The sequence below is a fragment of the Elephas maximus genome, chromosome X (assembly GCF_024166365.1).
Source record: "Elephas maximus indicus isolate mEleMax1 chromosome X, mEleMax1 primary haplotype, whole genome shotgun sequence".
Taxonomy (NCBI): Eukaryota; Metazoa; Chordata; class Mammalia; order Proboscidea; family Elephantidae; genus Elephas; species Elephas maximus.
In genome coordinates this window covers 20,175,125-20,194,450 of record NC_064846.1, presented here as the reverse complement: position 1 = coordinate 20,194,450, position 19,326 = coordinate 20,175,125, and the positions used below count along the sequence as shown (strand labels likewise).

Genomic DNA, 19,326 nt, shown 5'->3' with positions numbered 1-19,326 from the left:
AGTTTCATCAACAACTTTTATTTTTAGCCCACACCACCTCTTAGAGTTGTCATTTGCCATCAAGTTGATTCAGATTCCTAGTGAGTCTATAGGACAGAATAGAACTGCCCCATAGTATTTCCTAGGCTGAAATCTTTATGGGAGCAGATCGCCATCGAACTCCTGACCTTTCAGTTAGCAGCTGAGCGCTTAACCATTGTGCCACAAGGGCTCCTTCCTCTTGGAGTAACCAGGTCTATAAATGTTCACACAACTTGCTGTACCTGGGCCGGAGCAGAAGGGAGCCACTTAAAAGTATTGTGGCAGGCCCTTTGTTGGGTGCTTTGGTGCTCTGAACTGCAGATGCCCGGGTCTAGGTGCCCCAGGTTGCCTTCTGGGCCACGAGCCTCAGTTCTCTGGGCACTCCATCATCACCACTATCTCATATCAGCCTTCTGGTTCAGAGAGTGGGGTTCAGTGAGCACAGGGACAATCAACAGGGGGCCGTAGGCAGCTCATAGCAAACCCAGCTCCTACACCATCCCACAGGCTGGGTTATCTTTTCGGGGGTGAGGGAGGAAGGGCAGTCTCCACACTGCAGTGACACCTGGGCTGCCTCTTCCTGTCTCTTCTGGGCCCTCTGCACCCTGCTACTCCGGCTCCCTGGGCCCCTCTGCTGGTGAGCCGACTCCTTGCTGGGCTTCTTCTAAGACATGTCTGGGTTCTCTGACCTCCAGCAGACACTCTGTTCCTCTGGTATTGCTCCTGCTGAATGGGAAGGGGAAGCTTGGGTTCAGGGGCCAGGAAGCTGCCCAGCTGAGGGACCTTGGACTCTTGACCCAGCACCTCAGTTTCCTCACCTGGTAAAATGGGAAGAGTGACAACAGGACCTCCCTCACAAGATTGCTGCCCTGAAAGAAGGTTAGTGCTCAAGACATGAAGCATCTACAACCCTAATGTAATTCCGAAATATCTTCCTGGGTAGTTTCTCCCACTCTGAGACCTTTTAAAAGATATTTAATTAAACATTAATTAACTTTAATGTCACCATTGTATTGTCTTTAGTTTGCAGCCAGTACACAATGTTGGTACAATCTTCATAGGTCCATGTAAGTCACAGGCCATGCCAAGGCAGGAGGCCTAGGGGCTAAAAGCTGTGTGTGGAGACCCCAGCCCAGGAGGAACGGGGTCAGTCTGGCTGGAAAGGAAAAGGCTCTGCGTAGCTTCATCTACGTTGAGTCTCTGAAAGGGGCATAGGTCCCCCGTCCTAGGTTCACAGATGGAGGAAACAGCCGCCTGTACAATATGAGGAACACGATGGAGTGGGAGGTTCCCCAGACTCGAATGGGAGCCCTGAACTGGTGGTCTGCTGCCTGAGCCTTATTTTTATCATTTACTCAGCCAGCTTGCCTCCTAGTTATTTCCCCTTGGGTGTCCCACAGGCAATCCAAATGTACCTTGTCCCCCTGCCTGCAGACTGACTCTCCTTTATTTTTTCTCCATAGCATTTGTCACCATCTGACACGCTATATATTTGTTTATTTACCTGTCCCCAGGGCAGGGATTTGGGTCTGTCTTGTTTACTGATTTATATACAGCTCCTGGAACAACGCCTGGCACATAATAGAGGCTTAATAAATATTTGTTGAGTGAATGAATGACCCCTCTCCAAATTTGCATCTCTTCCTTTGTCCCCTGTCACAGTAAGTGGCTCCACCATTTCTGCCCAAGCCAGAACACTGGAAGGATCAACCTTGACTCCTCTCTTTTCCTCAATTCCTATCTTCAGTCAATGGATAAGACCTGACTCTTCTGCCTCCTAAGTGTACCTTATACCCCCATATACCCTCTTGTCACTACAATTCAGCTCACCTGGATTACAGAAATAGACTAACTTGTCTTCCTGATCCATGTTTGCTTTCATCTAAACCATTCTCCATCCTAAGGATAGAACGATATTACCAAAACACAATCTGCTGAGAACCCTTCAAGGTTTCCCAATGTCCTCCAGGATTCAGTTCTAACTCCTTAGCAGGGCCTACGGGCTATTCATGGCCTGGCTCCCGCTCACCTCTCCAAGCTCATGTCTAGCTATCTCTCTCGTTGTCCTATTCCCCCACTCCCAGCTCCCCACACCCCAGCCAGGTAGACTTTCTTTCCTTTCCTCCAATGGGCCTCTTTCTCCCTCTCTGACTATCTCACCATTGCCTGTCTGGAACATTCTCTGTTCTCCCCTGCTCTATTCCTCACCCCGCACCAGCTCTCCTTCACCAGGCTAATCCCTACTTTCCCTGAAGTGACAGCTTCAATATCCTTCAGAAAACCTTCCCTGTATATCCTCTAACTTCCCCAACCCCCCTAAAATATATGCTCCTTCTCAGTGCTCCCAGAGCGCCCTGCATTTCCTCTCTCATAGTCCTTAATATAATATTGCATCCGCTCTTTTGATTGTTTTCCCTATTAGAATGTAAGCTCTATGAGGGCATGGACTATATCCATTCTTGCTCTTATTTAACATTTATATAGAGCTTGAATAGACCACAGACTGCCAGAAGAATGAACAAATCTGTCTTGGAAGAAGTACAACCAGAATGCTCCTTAGAAGCAAGGATGGGGAGACTACGTCTCACATACTTTGGACATGTTATCAGGAGGGATCAGTTCCTGGAGAAGGACAGGATGCTTGGTAGAGGGTCAGTGAAAAAAGTGGAAGACCCTCAACAAGATGAGTTGACAAAGTGGCTGCAACAATGGGCTCAAGCATAACAATGATTACGAGGATGGTGCAGGGCCGGGCAGTGTTTTGTTCTGTTGCACACACGGTCAGTACGAGTTGGAACCAACTGTTCTGGATTGTGTCCCCCAAAAATGTAAAATTTATGTCAGCTTGGGTAGGCCATGATTCCCAGTATTGTGTGATTGCCCACCAATTTGTCATCTGATGTGATTTTCCCATGTGTTGTAAATCCTACCACTACGATGTTAGTGAGGCAGGATTACAGGCAGTTATGTTAATGAGGCAGGACTCAATCTACAAGATTAGGCTGTATCTTGAGCCTAGGAGGCTAAAAGAGAAAAGTGAGCAGAGACAGAGGCACCTCATGCCCCCAAGAATGAAGAACTGGGAGGGGAACACATCATTTGGATCCAGGGTCCCTGTGCTGAGCAGCTCCCAGTTCAGGGGAAGACTGATGAGAAGGATCTTCCCCCAGAGCCGACAGAGAAAGAAAGCCTTCCGCTGGAGCTGACACTCTGAATTTGGACGTTTAGTCTCCTAGACTGTGAGAGAATAACTTTCTCTTTGTTAAAGCCATCCACCTGTGGTATTTCTGTTATAGCAGCACTAGATGACTAAGACACTGACTTAATGGCAGCTAACCACAACAACATAAACCTTACTCTGCGCTAAGCACTTTTATACGCAATTTACAAACATTAATTCCATTTCATCCTCTTAACAATCCTATGAAGTGCTATCATTATTACCGGTATACAGATGATGAAGCTGAAGCAGACAGAGGGTTAAGTAACTTGCCCATGGTTAGACTGCTAGTAAATGGTAGGGCTAGGACTTGAACCCTTAAATTCATGCTCTTAACCACTATGTCATTTTCCTTGTTCACCAATGTATCCTCATTGTTTGTCATACAGAAAACCCACCCAAGAGAGAGCTGAATGAAAGAATGAATGAATGACTAAATAAATAGTGCAAATAATAAAGTCTTTTGTGGGGGCAGTGGGAGAAAAAGGGGTAGCCACAGAGCGAGTCTGAGATTAAGTTTCAGAGCCAGTGACGGTGAAATCAAATAGTTCAGGGAAGAGGAGGCCGACAGGAGAGACAGCAGGCTTTGAAAGACAAAGTGAGCGGGGGGCCTCAGGAGGGCAAGTGACATATAGCTCCTCAGTCAACAAAGGAAAATATAGAACAGACCATGGGATTTGGCCAGGAGCAGGCCACTGGGGACCTCAGAGCAGTTTCCATGGAGTGCTGGGGAAACAAACCAGATTGCAGGCGCTTGAGGAAGAAGTGGGTGCTGGAGAAACCAGACAGTGAGCTTATACTCCCCTGGGAGCCATGAAAGGCTGGGGCTGGGAAGGGGTCGTGAGTAGGTTAAGTAAGGTCATTTTGTCAAGATGTGGTAATGAGGGTTCACTTACCGGCAAAAGATAGCAAATCTTTGGTGAGTGGCAAGTAGCTAAGCCCTGCCCCCTCCAAAGCAAAGCGTCTGCTGTCTGGTTGTGGGCTACATACATAAAATGTAAACATGGGGCCAAGTATGCTAACATTTGTTCTGAAGGGAATGAAGGCCTGGAGAGCGGTGCCTGGTAGGAATGCCTTCCTGAGATATGTCTTGTAGCCCCAGACCTGAGGTGGAAAGGTCTGGAATGGGGGAGTATGGTGAGGTATTAAAGAGAAATAAAAGCAGATAAAGAGCAGAGACATGAGGAAAGAGGAAAGTATTTTCAAGAATCCATGAGTTCAAAAAGCATGAGAAAACTGGAAAGACAGGATGGTTAGTGCAGGTCATAGTGCTGCAATGGAAAAAGAATTCCATCAACTGGCCAGTGGCCTGACAGTGGAAACAGGCCTGAAATTTGGGAGCAGCTGGGAAGAGGATTTAGCTGAGAGAGACAAACAGTGAGCAGTGGCTCAAAGAAGAGCTGCTTCACAAGGAAGCATGAATAGAACAAAAGGGGAGCTGCGTCAGCTCGGGAGGCGGGTATCAGGTCGAGGGCTTGGCCTGATGGCGGACTGGGGCCCAAACCTGGAAGGCCACAAGGATGGGGAGCTGGACCTCCCACTCCGCTTGGGTGGGAGCTGTCAGGCAGGGAGCAACAAGCAAGGCTGATGAACTGGAGGAGAGGAGCTACAGGCGATGTCTGAGCACCTGGGAAGACAATGAAAGGATGAAAGCCACAGCCTAGTCAACAATCTTGTTCAACAATCTTTTATTGAGCATGTACTTTGTATCAGGCGTAGGTTGTAGGCTCTGCCTGCTCTCAAGGAGTTTCCATTCTAGTATGAGAGACAAAGCCAAGCCATGAATAACCTATAACACAAGGTAGCTGATGTTTTACAGCAGAGAAAGATGTAGAAAAGGCTCTGGGGATTTTAGTGTTACTTGTGCCAAAAAAAAAAAAAAAAACCCTGTAATAAAGAGGTCTGCGCACACTCGGGCATAATACAGGGTCTACTTTCCTCCAGGAAACGAAGAAGAGAGGTTTTATGTTGAGGATCTGGGCTTTGGTTTAATTGGAATCAGTCTACAAATCGACTAAATGGTTATGGTTTATGTATACTGTCGCTTTTGTAGTTTCAAATGAGGCACGGATATTTTTCAGATTCTATATTTATATCATTACAATTCCATTTGAGTTATGCCAAAAAAGAGTCAATAACATGCCCTGATAAGAAAATAAATAAATACATAAAAAAGCATTCACCTGCATAGAGAGAGTATCTTTTCCCCAGAGGGCCATCCTGGAGGACCTGCATGTCCTTAACCACTGGGGCACTGCGTGACTGAAACCATTTGTGCTTCCCTAACGCTGATAAGAGTCCCTGGATGGTGCACCATTTAACATGCTTGGCTGCTAACGGAAAGTCTGGCAGTTCACGTCTACCCAGAGGTGCCTCAGAAAAAAAGCCTGGCCATCTACTTCCGAAAAATCAGCCACTGAAAACCCTGTGGAGATTAGACAGGAAGCTTAGGGGGCAGTGAGTTTATGTTAATGGGGGAGGACCAACTCAGAAAAGGAGGGTGGGAATGGTTGCACAACTCGAAGAATGTCATCAGTGTCACTGAATGGTACATGCAGAAACTGCTGAACTGGTATATGTTTTGCTGCATATATTTTCAACAACAACAAAAAAACCTATGGTGTGCAATTTGATTCTGACACATTTGGGGTCAGCATGAGTTGGGATCAACAACTGGCAGTGGTGGTGGAATACTGGTAAATTGTTTTTGAAAATTATTTTAGTAGTATTCACCTTGGAGGGTTTAAAAAAATCTATTATATATAATTTTTAACATGGCGTCTAGAAAGTAGAACTGCCCCCACAGGATTGCTAAAGCTATAAATCTTTATGGAAGCAGACTGCCACATCTTTCTCCCTTGGAGCAGCTCGTGGGTTTGAACTGCTGACCTTTTGGTTAGCAGCTGAACACTTTAACCACTGTGCCACCAGAGCTATACGTATGTGTAACATATGGAACAAAAAACAGAATGTGTGTGTTGTGTGTGTGTGTATGTGTATATATATATGTGTGTGTGTGTGTGTGTATATATATATGTATATGTATATATGGAAGAAGCCCTGGTAGGTACACAGTAGTTAAGCATTCTTCTGCTCACTGAAAGGTGGGTAGTTAGAACTCACCAGTGGCTCCACAGGAGAAAAGACCTGGCAATCTGCTCCCAGAAAGATTACAGCCTTGGAAACCCTATGGAGAAGTTCTACCCTGTCCTATATATATATAAACCCATTGCTGTAGAGTCGATTCTGACTCATAGTGATCCTATGGGACAGAGTAGGACTGCCCCCGTAGAGTTTCCAAGGAGCGGCTGGTGAATTCAAACCACCGATCTTTTGGTTAGCAGCCATAGGTCTCAACCACTGTGCCACCAGGGCTATATATATATATATATATATATATATATATATATATATATATATATATATATATACACACACACACACACATACACTGGGTATTTATGTGTACATATATTTATTGAATTTATTGAAGCCCAGGCTTACGTGTTGTACACAGCGTACTGCTAGGAATACACACCTCCATAATTAAAAACTGTGTTACATACAGCCAAGGAAGCGTATTCTGCCACTGACTGAGCATCTCGCCAGAGCCAGACCTGAGAGCATCCTTCATTGTTACCGTAACCTCGCTGGGCTGCAGATTCCTTTACTGAAAATTGAACACAATGCCATCTAGCGTACCCATTTCAAAGATTACATGAGGTTACTGTGGGTGCCTGACACTTCATAGGTGCTCAATAAATATGAGTTGAATCAGAATCTAGGTTGACAAACCTCCTGTGTGTAGACCCAGCAGCTAGTGGAATTATCACAGGCAGGCAGTACTTCAAAGCGCTCAATGAAACTGAAGAAGGCTGTGCATACAACAGGCTGGTTTAGGCAACTGTGTTTAAACTTAAAAAAGTTTCCTTCCTAAGTAGATATATGTGGAATGTGAGGCCAGCAGCAGACTACAAATACTGATGGGGGCAGGGGTGGGAACTAAAGGAATGCGAGTGAGTAGGTCTTGCCAGGAAAGAAGTTTGCAGCTTCTGAAATGTTTTGATCTTAGCCACTGGCACGACTGATCATCGAGTGCAGTTAGCAAAGCGTTTTCTGTGCAGCCTGTGCAACCATCTGCTTCTGTACTTGTGTACAACTGTTGCTCAAACTCTCTCTTCCTTTCGCACCATCATCTTTGAAGAGCAAGAGAAATTCCATCCCAAATACCCGAATTAATCATCGTAACAGCTTCCAAGTCCTATAAAGGAGTATCCTAGCGAGGGTCCTTAACTTTTCCCCTTACCTCCTGCCTAGGTTCAAACTTCAACTCCCAGGGTTCGCCCAAGTCCCTCCCCTTGTTCTGTCATCTAATGAATATGCAAATCTCACATAATTGGCAGCCAATGGCGCGGGTCCTGGTCACATGGTGCCCATGGTAGGTGAGCGGACAGAAGTTGTGTGGCGGCGAACAGAGAGGGCTCTCAGTCTGGAGGAGCACTCGAGTGAGCGAGGACGGATGCTCGGGCAGTGGTCCTGGCAGCGGCGGTGGCGGCAGTAGTGGTGGCAGGAGAGAGGAAGGGGGAGGGCCCCAGGGCTACACAAGCTTCCACTCTCAAGTTCCCTGGGAGGGAGGGGACAGTGGGGCTGCAGAGAACGGCAGCAGTCCCATCTGCCCCGGACCGTCTCCCCCTCTGCTTCTTGCTCCCTGGCTCGGCGAGAGTTGAGGGCTTGGGTCGTGCAGCAGGGCAGTGAGGACCAGAGGGCCAGGCGAGCGGGGAGCCGGAGCCAGGGGTGCCAAGGAAGATGCCCATCCTGCTCTTCCTCATAGACACGTCCGCCTCTATGAACCAGCGCACTGACCTGGGCACCTCCTATCTGGACGTTGCCAAAGGCGCTGTGGAGTTATTCCTGAAGGTAAAGGGAGGGGAGGGGAGAGGCAGGGAGAGCCCCCAGGGATGGGTCGGATTCAGGTGCTTCTGTAACGTCCGTGTCGCCCCCTCCCTCTTCCCTGCGCTGCCCTCCGTCATCTCTGCTCCGCAGCTGCGCGCCCGCGACCCGGCCAGTCGCGGAGACAGGTACATGCTGGTCACCTACGATGAGCCCCCGTACTGCATCAAGGTAAAGGGGCCCTCTGGGTGGGTGGGCGCGGAGGGGGCAGGTCGGCGGGGCAGCTTACCCCCGTCCCCCGCCCGCGGCGGTCCTGCGTCGCCCGGGGGCCGCGGGGGCGCGCCCAGGGCGGGCGGAGCGGCGCCGGCTTCCGAGTCGCGGCGGCGCGGGTGGGGTGGGGCCGGGTGGGCGGCCCCGCGGGGAAGCCGCAGGCGGGCCGGGTTAGGAGCAGCGGTGAGCGCCGCAGCCGCGGAAGATGGCGGACATTTTGCTTTTGTATGAGGCGGCGAGAGGAAGACTGAGGACGGTGCTGAGAGGGAGGGAGGGAAGGAGGCGGGAGGGAGGGCGGCGGCGAGGCGGCCCAGCCCCGGGCGCGCTCCGCACGCGCTGCGCCCAGGGGCGGGACTAGCGCGCGGCTCCGCCCCTGGCGGCTGGTGGCGCTGCGCGCGGGCTTTCCAGGGGCCTTAGCTCCGCCCCCGCCCCGCCCCGCCCCTGCCTCCCCTCCTCCGCCACCTCCCGCTCTTCTCGGCTTCTTAGTCTCCTTCTCCCCCCTTCCTCCTGCTCCCTCCTCTTCCTGCTGAGAGCGTGGCAGCCGGGCCACCGGCCTTCACCAAGGCTGCTTTTTCACTTCTGTCGCCTCCAGCCCACCCCCACCCAATGGCAATTCTGTCCGCCCTGCAAGCCTCCCCACGCCCAGACCCGGAGAAACGCCTTCCGTTGCTTCTCTGGAATTTGTCCAGTTACCCTAGTTACTGCTACTGTTTCATTGGCGATTCCAGCGGAGCCACGATGGGGTGGGGGCGGGATGCCAGTCAGAATCCACCCGGACTGAGCATTTTAGGGACCTGGCCTACCTACTTATATCGTAATGGAGTTTGTGTTAGCCACGTGGGGGGTTGTCCTGGGAAAAAGAAAGAGAGGGAGGGTTGGACTGTGCACAGTTCTTACTGGCACATTCCATGATTTGCTTCCCAGGGTTCTGACCTGCAGGAGAAAAGTAGGGGGGACTTCACTTCTGTGGGGTCGTTAACAATTTATGTTCCTATAGTGAGGAGATGAATGGCTTTGCCTGTGGTGGCCAGGTCAAATAGAGCGCAAATAAGATCAACCTGGCATCAGAGTCCTGCTTGAATGTTTGAACTTTAAAAATATTACTACCATAATCCTTGACGCCCTTTGCTAGGCATGTTTTTTTCTCAGAATTATCTTAATAGTGCTGAGGGGGCGCAGTCTGGATGTGTTGTAAGCCGCTTCAGCAGAATGAGGTGTTTTAATGATTGGAATCTGCCAAACTGAAGAGTTGGCCTTAGAGAGTGTTCCTTCAGAAAGAAGACTCAAGGGAGGTTAATTTTGTAACGTGTGGCTTCGGTTAACAGTTTGATTAATACGTTCCTCCTTAAAAGTGTTCTGGCTTCATTGCATTGTTACCGGTTTTTAATTTTTCTATTTAGAAAAATGGGAGTAAAAGTGACATCTTCCAAAATTCCATAAGCCTTTAAAAATGTCAGTTTTCCCCAAGGGTGTGACCATTTTTTTTCCCCGCATAGAAGAGCAGATGTTTGCATGTCCTAAGTCTGAAGGTCTACACCCTTTGACTACTAGCACAGATAAGAACCCACCATTTCTAGTGTGGATAATTGAAGTCTTGCTCTTTGATTTTAAGTAGTAAAAAGAATAAACTACAAAGAAGTGTGCCTTTCTTTTTTCTTTAAAGCAACAACTATTTAACATTTTCTGAGTGCCCAGATTGTAGATGGGCTTTTTTCTTTCTTTAAAAATACTTTTATTCTATAAAACTTAAATGGCAATATTTGCAGAATCCTTGAAAAAGAAGTCTCACCTCACTTTAATAACCACTGTCAAAGCTTCTTTTTACATGGCATCATAATCACACACACAAAAAATAAACTGTACATTTTACTTTGTATTCTGCTTTTTCCACCTATTTTATCCTATGAATTTTTCTGGGTTGCCACATAGTCTTCATACTTAAAATTTTTACTGTGTAAGTTATCTATGGTATTTTAAAGGCTCCAGATCATTCTATGAGCAGAGGGGGAAAAGCTGGGTTTTGTTTTTAGTGCAAATTTCATCCATTAACTTTTTATCTTGTCATTTTTTTTTTTATCTTATCTACTACATTTGTTAAAGCAAAAAAATTCTTCCAAATTGAATTTGATTTTTTTTCATATGTAGGTCAGACATGGGAAGATACTTTGCATAATGGTTTTATCATTAATAATCAGTTATCTTTGTAGTCTATGCTTTTCCAAGGTTATTCAGGTTTTTCATTTTAATCTTATATGATAACTACATGTACTAGGAAATGGTTTATGATTTTCATTATGTTCTTGTCATTTTGCTAATGGTAGGCCATGTTTCCGGAACATTTTCTTTTTCTGAGGCTCTTTTGACCGCTCCCCCCTGCTCACCCCCACCCCTCCCCGCAGCATGTGGTAACTATTTGTTCTTTTACATTTGGGGTCTAGCTAGTTTGGAAGGTTTGAAATTTTAGAACATCTGGTGAATTTTTCTTAAAACTTAGTCTAGTCTTTCACTTACTAATAGCTTGGAGCCATAAATGTCTGTTTTCTGTCACACTGGTTATCAGATAGGTCTTTCTTCAATTGTCAGCAGGCGTCTTAGTTCCCACTTAAAACTTCACTCTTTATTAGGATTCTGAGGTCCTTCCATCAGTGATGTTAGATAGGGTTTTATCTGTACCTTATTTTCCTGCAGAATAATGTGAAGTATATTTTCTTAATTTCTCTAAGGTGGGAGAGCCATCGTTTATCTCTTCTCACAATAGCTGCTTATTTGTCAGGCCTTGGTTATACCCAACTCTAAACACTGCAAAATGAATTTTATTTTTTACTCGTAGATTCCCTTCTACTGGTGCTGTAACAGGCATGAGTTGTGAATTTGGTTGGGAGGATTTTTCCTAATAGGCATGTAACTATTCCCAGTATATCCACTTACAAGCTCTGACAATAAATCTTGTTGTGAAAAACTACTGTAACTGGGATTTTTTTCATGAATATATACTGTTAAGTAGGTGAATATAGTATTTCACTGAAGACTTAGTAGCATTTTACTGCACACTCCATAGTACATGCTACATGCTCTTTTAAAATTAGTCATACCTGTTACTTCCAGTTAGCTCTGCATGGATGAAATTTTGTTTTACCAAAAAACCTGTTGCCATCCAGTTGATTCCAATTCATAGCAACCCTATAGGACAGAGCAGAACTGCCCCACAGGGTTTCCAAGGCTGCCACATCTTTCTTCTGAGGGGTGGCTACTGAGTTCGAACTGCTGACCTCTCAATTGGCAGTGGAGCATTTAACCATTGTGCCATCATATAAAAAGCATATGAAGGGCAAGCCTTTTGTGCTACATCTGTTTCCACTGTTACTTTGGAGTCAACCACATTCAAACAATGGTGTCTTTAGTGTACACAGAATGAAACCCTGTTAATATTTTTAAATTTCCAATGTGTTCTTTTAAGACTAATCTGTGGTTTTAAAAAGTGTGTGTGTGTGTGTGTGTGTGTTTGTAGATGAGTTCTTAATAGCCTTGGCTGAAGTTCTGCTGTCATGTATGTTTTGTTTAGCTATGAATCATAACTTCCTTTTATTCAGTACATAGCAGAGGTAGGCTCGTTACTACTATTAACTGTGGGCAAATTGAAAGTACCAGGAAGAAAGTGAATCATTAGACAGGGTGTTCTGTTGAGAAGAAAAGTACTTATTTTAGTTAGGATGTAATATTCAAAGTAGTTTTACGTTTGGAAATACTTCTTAAAATGATATCCTTTTTTTATTGAAAGAAATGCTTTTTATCATAAAACGGAGCCACTTTTCTGGAAATAGCTGAAATCCACATATAGTGGTCAGAATTTTTAAAAAATAGGAAGAGAGAGTGTTTCAAAGAAATACCGTAAGTCTGTAATTTGAAAACATGCAACATTTGAACAAGTAAAAATTGTCCTTGAATGTCACCTTTTAACATCCTGTAGCTACCTTTGCTTACTGCTCTCTGCGTGCCTTTGTCAATGTGTGTCAGCAGGAAGAATTTCAGCTTACAGGTTTAGGAAGTAAACTTACGCTTTATAAAAAAAAAAATTATCTGTGTTCCAGACATTTATTGGAATTTTAACTAAGGAATCACTTTTTCATATGCCCATAAATATATTCTATGGGACTTATTCGGAAAAGGACTGATTCTTAGGGGAGACTTTCACTGTAGTTAGGAAGCTAAGGAAGTGCTTTTGGGTGAAGCAGTAGTGACTTAGTCTGAGAGAGCCCTCAAAGAAAATGGAAGGTGCTTTTAGAACTCAAAATGCCACAAAGGCAGTGCATTGACTTTTATGATGAATTGTTTCTCTCGAGAGATCTTGTTTCCTTTTTTGCCTTCCTCATTGGCCGTTTTAAACATACGATGATAGTATTTTGAAATGAGAAAAGGGGAGAGTTATTGGTAGACCACTAGATTCATGGGCAAGGGCGTAAGTGCAGTCTTCAGACTTGTGGCACCAGCTGGAAGCTGACTGGGGAACACTGACAAAATTGTGAAGCATCTTAAATCTTTCTCGTATCTGTCCATTCTTATTTGCTCTTCCCTTGTTTCAACCTTCATCATTTCTCACCTGCACCATTGTTGCAGCAGCCACTCCATTGCCCTCCCTTACTCCATTCTTGCTCTCCAATAGTTCCCCCCCACCCTGCTGCCACCAGGTTGATCATTCTTAATATAAAATAAAGTAAAAAAGCAAAATAAAATGAAGTAAACTAAGGTAAAATAAAAAGTCGTCCTTCTACTAAAAATCCTTCAGGATAAAATCATAAGTCCTGAGCCTGGCCTCCAAGGCCCTTCATGATCTGTCCCTGTCTTACCTTTCCAACCTTGTATCCTATTCTCTTCTCACGGACCTCAGACTGACTCCAGCCACTCTGAGCTGTTAGACCTCCTTCCCCCCACACACAATGCCTCTTACTTCTGTTTTCATTGCATACGTTCTTTTCCCCCACCTGGAACACACTTTGGTTCAGCTGACATGCCTCAGCTCTTCATTCTCCCCCACTGCCCCATGCGGACTCCAAACAGGGTATAGCCACTCCCTCTGTGGTCCCACAGCACTTTATCCATACCTTAAATATAGCATTTAGCATGTTATGTGGTGATTATTACTGTTCATGTTCGTCGCTCTCATGTGAGCTCTTTACGGGCACATATTTGAACTTCTCTGTATTTGTATCCCCAGTACCCAAAGGAGTGCCTAGATGTTAGTAGGCACTCAATAAATGGGAAAAAGATTTCAAGCAATATACATTAAAGCCCCCAAGCCCCCTCCTATTCCCACTGACCTGTGGAGGGCAGTCCCCAGTCAACACTCATAGAAGCAGCAGTCAAGAAATCAAACGACATATTGTATTGGGCAAATCTGCTGCAAAGAACCTCTTTAAAGTAGTGAAAAGTAAAGATGTCACCTTAAAGACTATCGTGTGCCTGACCCAAGCCATGATACTTTCAATCGCATCACATGCATGTGAAAGCTGGACAATGAATAGGGAAGACCGAAGAAGAATTGAGGCCTTTGAATTGTGGTGTTGGCGAGGAATATTGAATATACCACGATCATGCCAGAAGAATGAACAAATCTGTTTTGGAAGAAGTACAGCCAGAATGCTCCTTAGAAGGAAGGATGAAGTATAACTTATATACAGTAAAATACAGGAATCTTGAGTGAACAACTGGATGACTTTTTAAATATTTACACATTCATGTAGCCACCACCATAGGCCAAGATACAGAACATTTCTATCACCCCAGAAAGTGCCTCATGTTTCTTCCTGCAATTCCCCTTCCCCTTCTGACTGTCCTGACTTTTATCACCATGATAAGTGATATGATAAAAATGGTGTGTTTCTGGAAGATTAGTCTGACAGTGGTTTGTGAAAGGGGACCAACTAGCTATGAGGCTACTACAGCAACCTAGACATTCATTCACCATATGTGTTGATTGAGCACTTCCTCAGTTCCAAGCTCCGTTATAGGGATCTAAGATGACACTAAGAAAGATCTGGCCCAAGGGACACCAGAATAACAGAAGACATGGTCCTAGCTCTCAAGGGTCTGAGAGGATAGCCAGAGGTAACTGGAGAAGGCAGGTTAAGGTATGGGAGGTGTCAAGAGAAGAGGAGATCTTTAACCACAGGATAGGAGATGAGGAAGAGAAGATACAAGGGGCCTCAAGAGAATACAGTTGATCAGGTCAAGATTGTGTCTAGTTGGGATTGGATGCAAAAGTGCTTTGAAGCCTACAAGCTGGAGTTTGTACATGTTCCCCTGGGGTGAAGAGCTATTTGGTGGATTTGAGGAGCTGGATGGCAACTGGTTTTTGGTTTGGTTGCCGGTATGCTCGCTTGCTTATTATTATGCAGAACTATAAATTGAGATGGGCTGGAGGGAGGTGGGAGAATGAAAGGTGGGAGAGACCCAGAAGCAGTTGCAATTGCCTAGTTTTGCATTAGTGCTGGCCTGGTTGAGAGCCTTTGGCCTGAGAGTTGGGATTGGGGTGGGAGGGATGGCAGAAGGGCAGGGCACAGGTAAGGAAAGGGCAAGTATATGCCCTTGCTTCAGGAAGATGATTAGAGACAGGATTCCCAGTTTTACAGAACGGCTAAACATGGCAGCTGTTCCACATCTCAGGGAGAAATGTGCTTTCCAGACAAGAGCAGGATGGAAGGACCCTCTGTATAGGAGGATGAATAAGGAAACCGACTGGTTTAATTTAAGTCCTTAAATGAAAAACTCTTATGTAAACATGGCCTCTAGTGTATTGGGAACTTGGAACACATTATCTGCTGAATACAATGTTGGAAATAGTGATTAGGTTCCCAGACTTTCCTCTTCAGGAAAGCCTTTTTAACCCTTAATGTCACTTAACCACAGAACTATTGTGTTTAGTATTGTTTCTATTGGAGAAAGGATTTGGATTTCCAACTTGGTTTGTTGAAAACATATCCTTCCCCCCTTCTTCCTGACAACTCTGTGGATGGTGAGTCCAGTGAGGGGTGGGGGCACTATAAAGACTGCAGGAACAGGGTAAGGGACTGAAGTGGCAGTGGGGGTAGGCATGGCTCCTCAGACTTACCAGTTATATCTGTAACTTTGCTATATTCGCACTGTTGCAGTGCAGTATCCACTAGCCACGCCACGTGTGCTTATTGAACACTTGGAAGGTGCCTAGTCTGATTCCAGATGTGTTATAAGTGTAAAGCACTGGCTTTTGAAGACTTTTTATGAATAAAAGAATATAAAATACCTCACTAAGAATTTTTATATTGATTATAAGTTTAAATACGATTTTGGATATTATTAAATTAACATTATATTGATATACTAAATAGGTATTAAATAAATTGTATTATTGAAATTAATTTCATCTTTTTCCTTTTTTTTAAATTCAGCTACTTGAAAATATAAGGAGATAGGGTAGAGAGGGTTAGAAACTGGCAAAATTGTCATGAAAGGAGAGACTGGAATGGCAGACTCATTAGGGGGAGAATAAGTGGGAGTATGGAGTAAGGTGTATATAAGCTTATATGTGACAGACTGACTTGATTTGTAAACGTTCACTTAAAGCTCAATAAAAACTTTTTTTAAAAAAATTATTTATGCAGCTTGCACTATATTTCTATTAGACGGTGTTAGTTGATACTCATTTTTAAGATAATTTATGATGTTCCTGTCCTAGAAATTGTTTCTGAGGCAGGATCCTTTCTCTTGAAATTCTGTTTAAAAATAACAATGCCATAAAGGACTCTTTATACATGAAAGGTTATCATACAGTTCAGAGTTGATGGGTTGATAACCCTTAGCCCTGGGGCAAAATATGAAAGCATCCCATTCTTGTTTGTATTGAAAGCCAGTTTGGTGGCTTAGACTTTTGGATGCCGTTGGTGATCCAACTGGTTGGGTTAGAAGTTTTTTTTTTTCCTGGGCTAAGTACAGTAGAATATACATATGAACTCTGGTTTCCAATGCAACTACAGTAATTCAAAAATCTGTTTGTAATATGTGCTCACCAGTGTCACTAAACAGTTCATGCTTTTAGTATTATTAGGAATATGTTACATGCTTCTTATCAGATTTACATAGCTATTCAGCCCGATGATGCTCACCAACAGTATTCTTCAAGAAAAGCGGAATAAAGAATAAATTCTGTAGCGCGGCTTAGTATAAAACCTAAGAAACAAAGGGGGGTCTGTATCACTGCTCTTATTGAAGGCTTTTTTGATGTTCTCTCGCAGAGCCCTGTCTTATGGGAAGTCATCAGTAGCATTAAAAGCAGGGAGGGGAGGGCCACGTGACAGGAGGGCTCCCGTGCTTATTCCTTCTGGCAGCAGTTAGCTCTCTCTAAACTCTGTCCTCCTAGTGAGGGGTACAGGAGTGACTGATGGTGTTCATTTCTGTTACTACGACATTTTTGTTGTTGTTAGTTGCTGTACAGTCGGCTCTGACTCATGGCAACCCCCATGTCCAATAGAACTAAGCGTTGCCCCATCTTTGTGGTCATTGGTATGTTTGAGCCCATTGTTGCGGCTGTTGTGTCAATCCATCTCATCAAAGGTCTCCCTCACCCTCGTTGGCCCTCTACTTTACCAAATATGATGTCCTCCCTTAGCAATTGATCCCTCCTGATGGTGTATCCAAGAAAGCGAGTCAAACAATTTTCTGTTGTGATTGATGAAGTTTCAATTGGCTACTTTTTGGAAGTAGATCACCAAGCCTTTCTTCCTAGTCTGCCTTAGTGTGGAGGCTCTGCTGAAACCTCTCCACTATGGGTGACCCTGCTGGAAATTGAAATACCTGTGGCATAGCTTCCAGCATCATAATAACACAAGCCACCACAGTAAGACAAACTAACAGACGGTGGTGGGTGGCTTCCATGAATTACCAATGTCTCATTCTGAGCCTGGATGAAAGTACAGGTATACTGATAAATGCCACAGATATAAGGTGGAACCATTTTATAGCTTTAGTTTTGGATCTTTCTAAATTCCATGTTACAGCCCCAGCTTTTCTAGCATATCCTTATATTTCAGATATGATTTGACTTAATATTTGTTTCCTTGTAATAATGAGCAGTATTATAATTGATTCTTATAATAAAACAAACAAAACAAATTAAAGAAAATGTTGCTATTGAGTTGATTCCGACTCATAGTGACCCTACAGGATGGAGTGGAACTGCACCATAGGGTTACCGAGGCTGTAAATCTTTACGGAAGCAGACTGCCACATCTTTCTCCTGAAGAGCGGCTGGGAGGGTTCGAACCTCTGACTTTTCGGTTAGCAGTCAATTTCTTAACCCACTGTGCCACCAGGACTCCTTTTTTTTTCTTATAATGGCAGTTGACATTTATTGAGTAGTGCTTATGTACAGGGCAGTGTGCCAATGAATATAAAGTGCTTATTTTGTTTATCTTCCCCACCAGCCTATATTATGGATACTATTATTATCCCCATTTGACAGATAAAGAAACCCAGCCCCAGAGAGGTTAAGTCACAGCTGAATAGTAACCCAGGTCTGTCTCAATCCTAGCGTCTTAAGTAATTAACCACTTCACTTTTCCTATCGATCATAATAGAGCAGTCCTTTTAACAATGTCTCACTGGTATTTACTCATTATGATATATGTCCTGGAGCCATACGTTTTTAGACAGAATTATCATACAATTATTTATAGCTGTTTTTAATATAACAATGCTGGGTATTATAGCAAGCATTCAATGAATGAAAATAATCACTGCTTAGTATTATCATTTTTAGTACAGGCATTCCCTGGGTTGCAAATGTCCAACTTATGTACAACCCGTAGTTACGAACCAACCCTCTTAAGCCTGTTATATTAAAAAATTGAGGTACGTACAATGGTTTGTAATAACAAATGGGTGCTACTTTGTGATGCTCATCAAAACATTATTATTATTATTACTATGTTATTATGTTGAAGATGTTTTAGTCAAAGTTTTGAACTGCTTCAAACTGAGTCAGTCACGATCAACGAAGCGAAATTGGAACAGACTCAAATTTTTTAAATTTGGGTGAAGTGGAGCAGGAAAAATTACGGGTCAAAGCTCTGGAATGGGAGACTCAGACAAGCTGTAGTGAGCCCTTTCAGGAGCCTGATGCAGGTGACTGGATTCTTGCCAGGACCGTGGGGAGTGAAACACATTCAAAGCAGCACAGTAGGCTGCCATCTTTGAGTGGGGCACTGCTGTTTCTGACTCTGCAGGTCAAGAGATTTGGTTGCTATGCCACGTACACGCTGCTCTTGTTTTCTAAGAGGGAGATTAAGTTTCTAGCACGGCTTTGACCTTTAATTTTTCCTGGTCTAATTATCATTCCACTTCATCCACATTTTAAAAATTCATCCATTTGAGTATTGCTTCGTTAGCCGTGACTGAACTGGGTAGAACTGGTTTGAAGCCCTGGTTTTAGTGTATCTGGAAGTGTTTCTTTAATGTTTTTTACGCGTGGAAAACCAAAACCAAAACCAAACCCAAACCCAGTGCCGTCGAGTTGATTCCGACTCATAGTAAAGGCTCTAAGAAAACGGGAGGGGGAAGTTCTCTTTCCCTTTTGGTACCAGGGAAAATGCTATATACATATATATATATGCCCTTTGCCCGTCGAGTAGCTTCCGACTCATAGCGACCCTGCAGGACAGAGTAGAACTGCCCCATAGAGTTTCCAAGGAGCGCCTGGTGGATTTGAACTGCTGACCCTTTGGTTAGCAACAGCAGCAGTTAACCACTACGCCACAAGGGTTTCCTTATGCATAGAAAGGTACCCTATATACTGGATACTAAGACAAACATTTGACTCACTGATGTTAGATATGAACTGTACCTAACTGTTCTGACGTACATACAAATTCAACTTAAAGACAGATTTAAGAATGGAA

General features: G+C 44.3%; 1 protein-coding gene across 7 annotated transcripts in view; it reads left to right on the top strand.

The window, feature by feature from the left end:
• Positions 1 to 8,047: 8,047 nt before the first annotated feature.
• LOC126068935 (integrator complex subunit 6-like) overlaps positions 8,048 to 19,326 on the top strand; it is a 70,991-nt gene continuing 59,712 nt past the window's right edge. For 4 of the 7 annotated variants that reach the window (XM_049871705.1, XM_049871709.1, XM_049871704.1 and 1 more), the window contains exons 1-2: positions 8,048 to 8,158; positions 8,285 to 8,362. In XM_049871705.1, coding sequence (XP_049727662.1) covers positions 8,048 to 8,158; positions 8,285 to 8,362 — 189 coding nt within the window. Of the gene's footprint in view, positions 8,363 to 19,326 lie in introns of all 7 variants that reach the window. The other 3 variants (XM_049871703.1, XM_049871702.1, XM_049871706.1) reach the window with 1 other exon arrangement.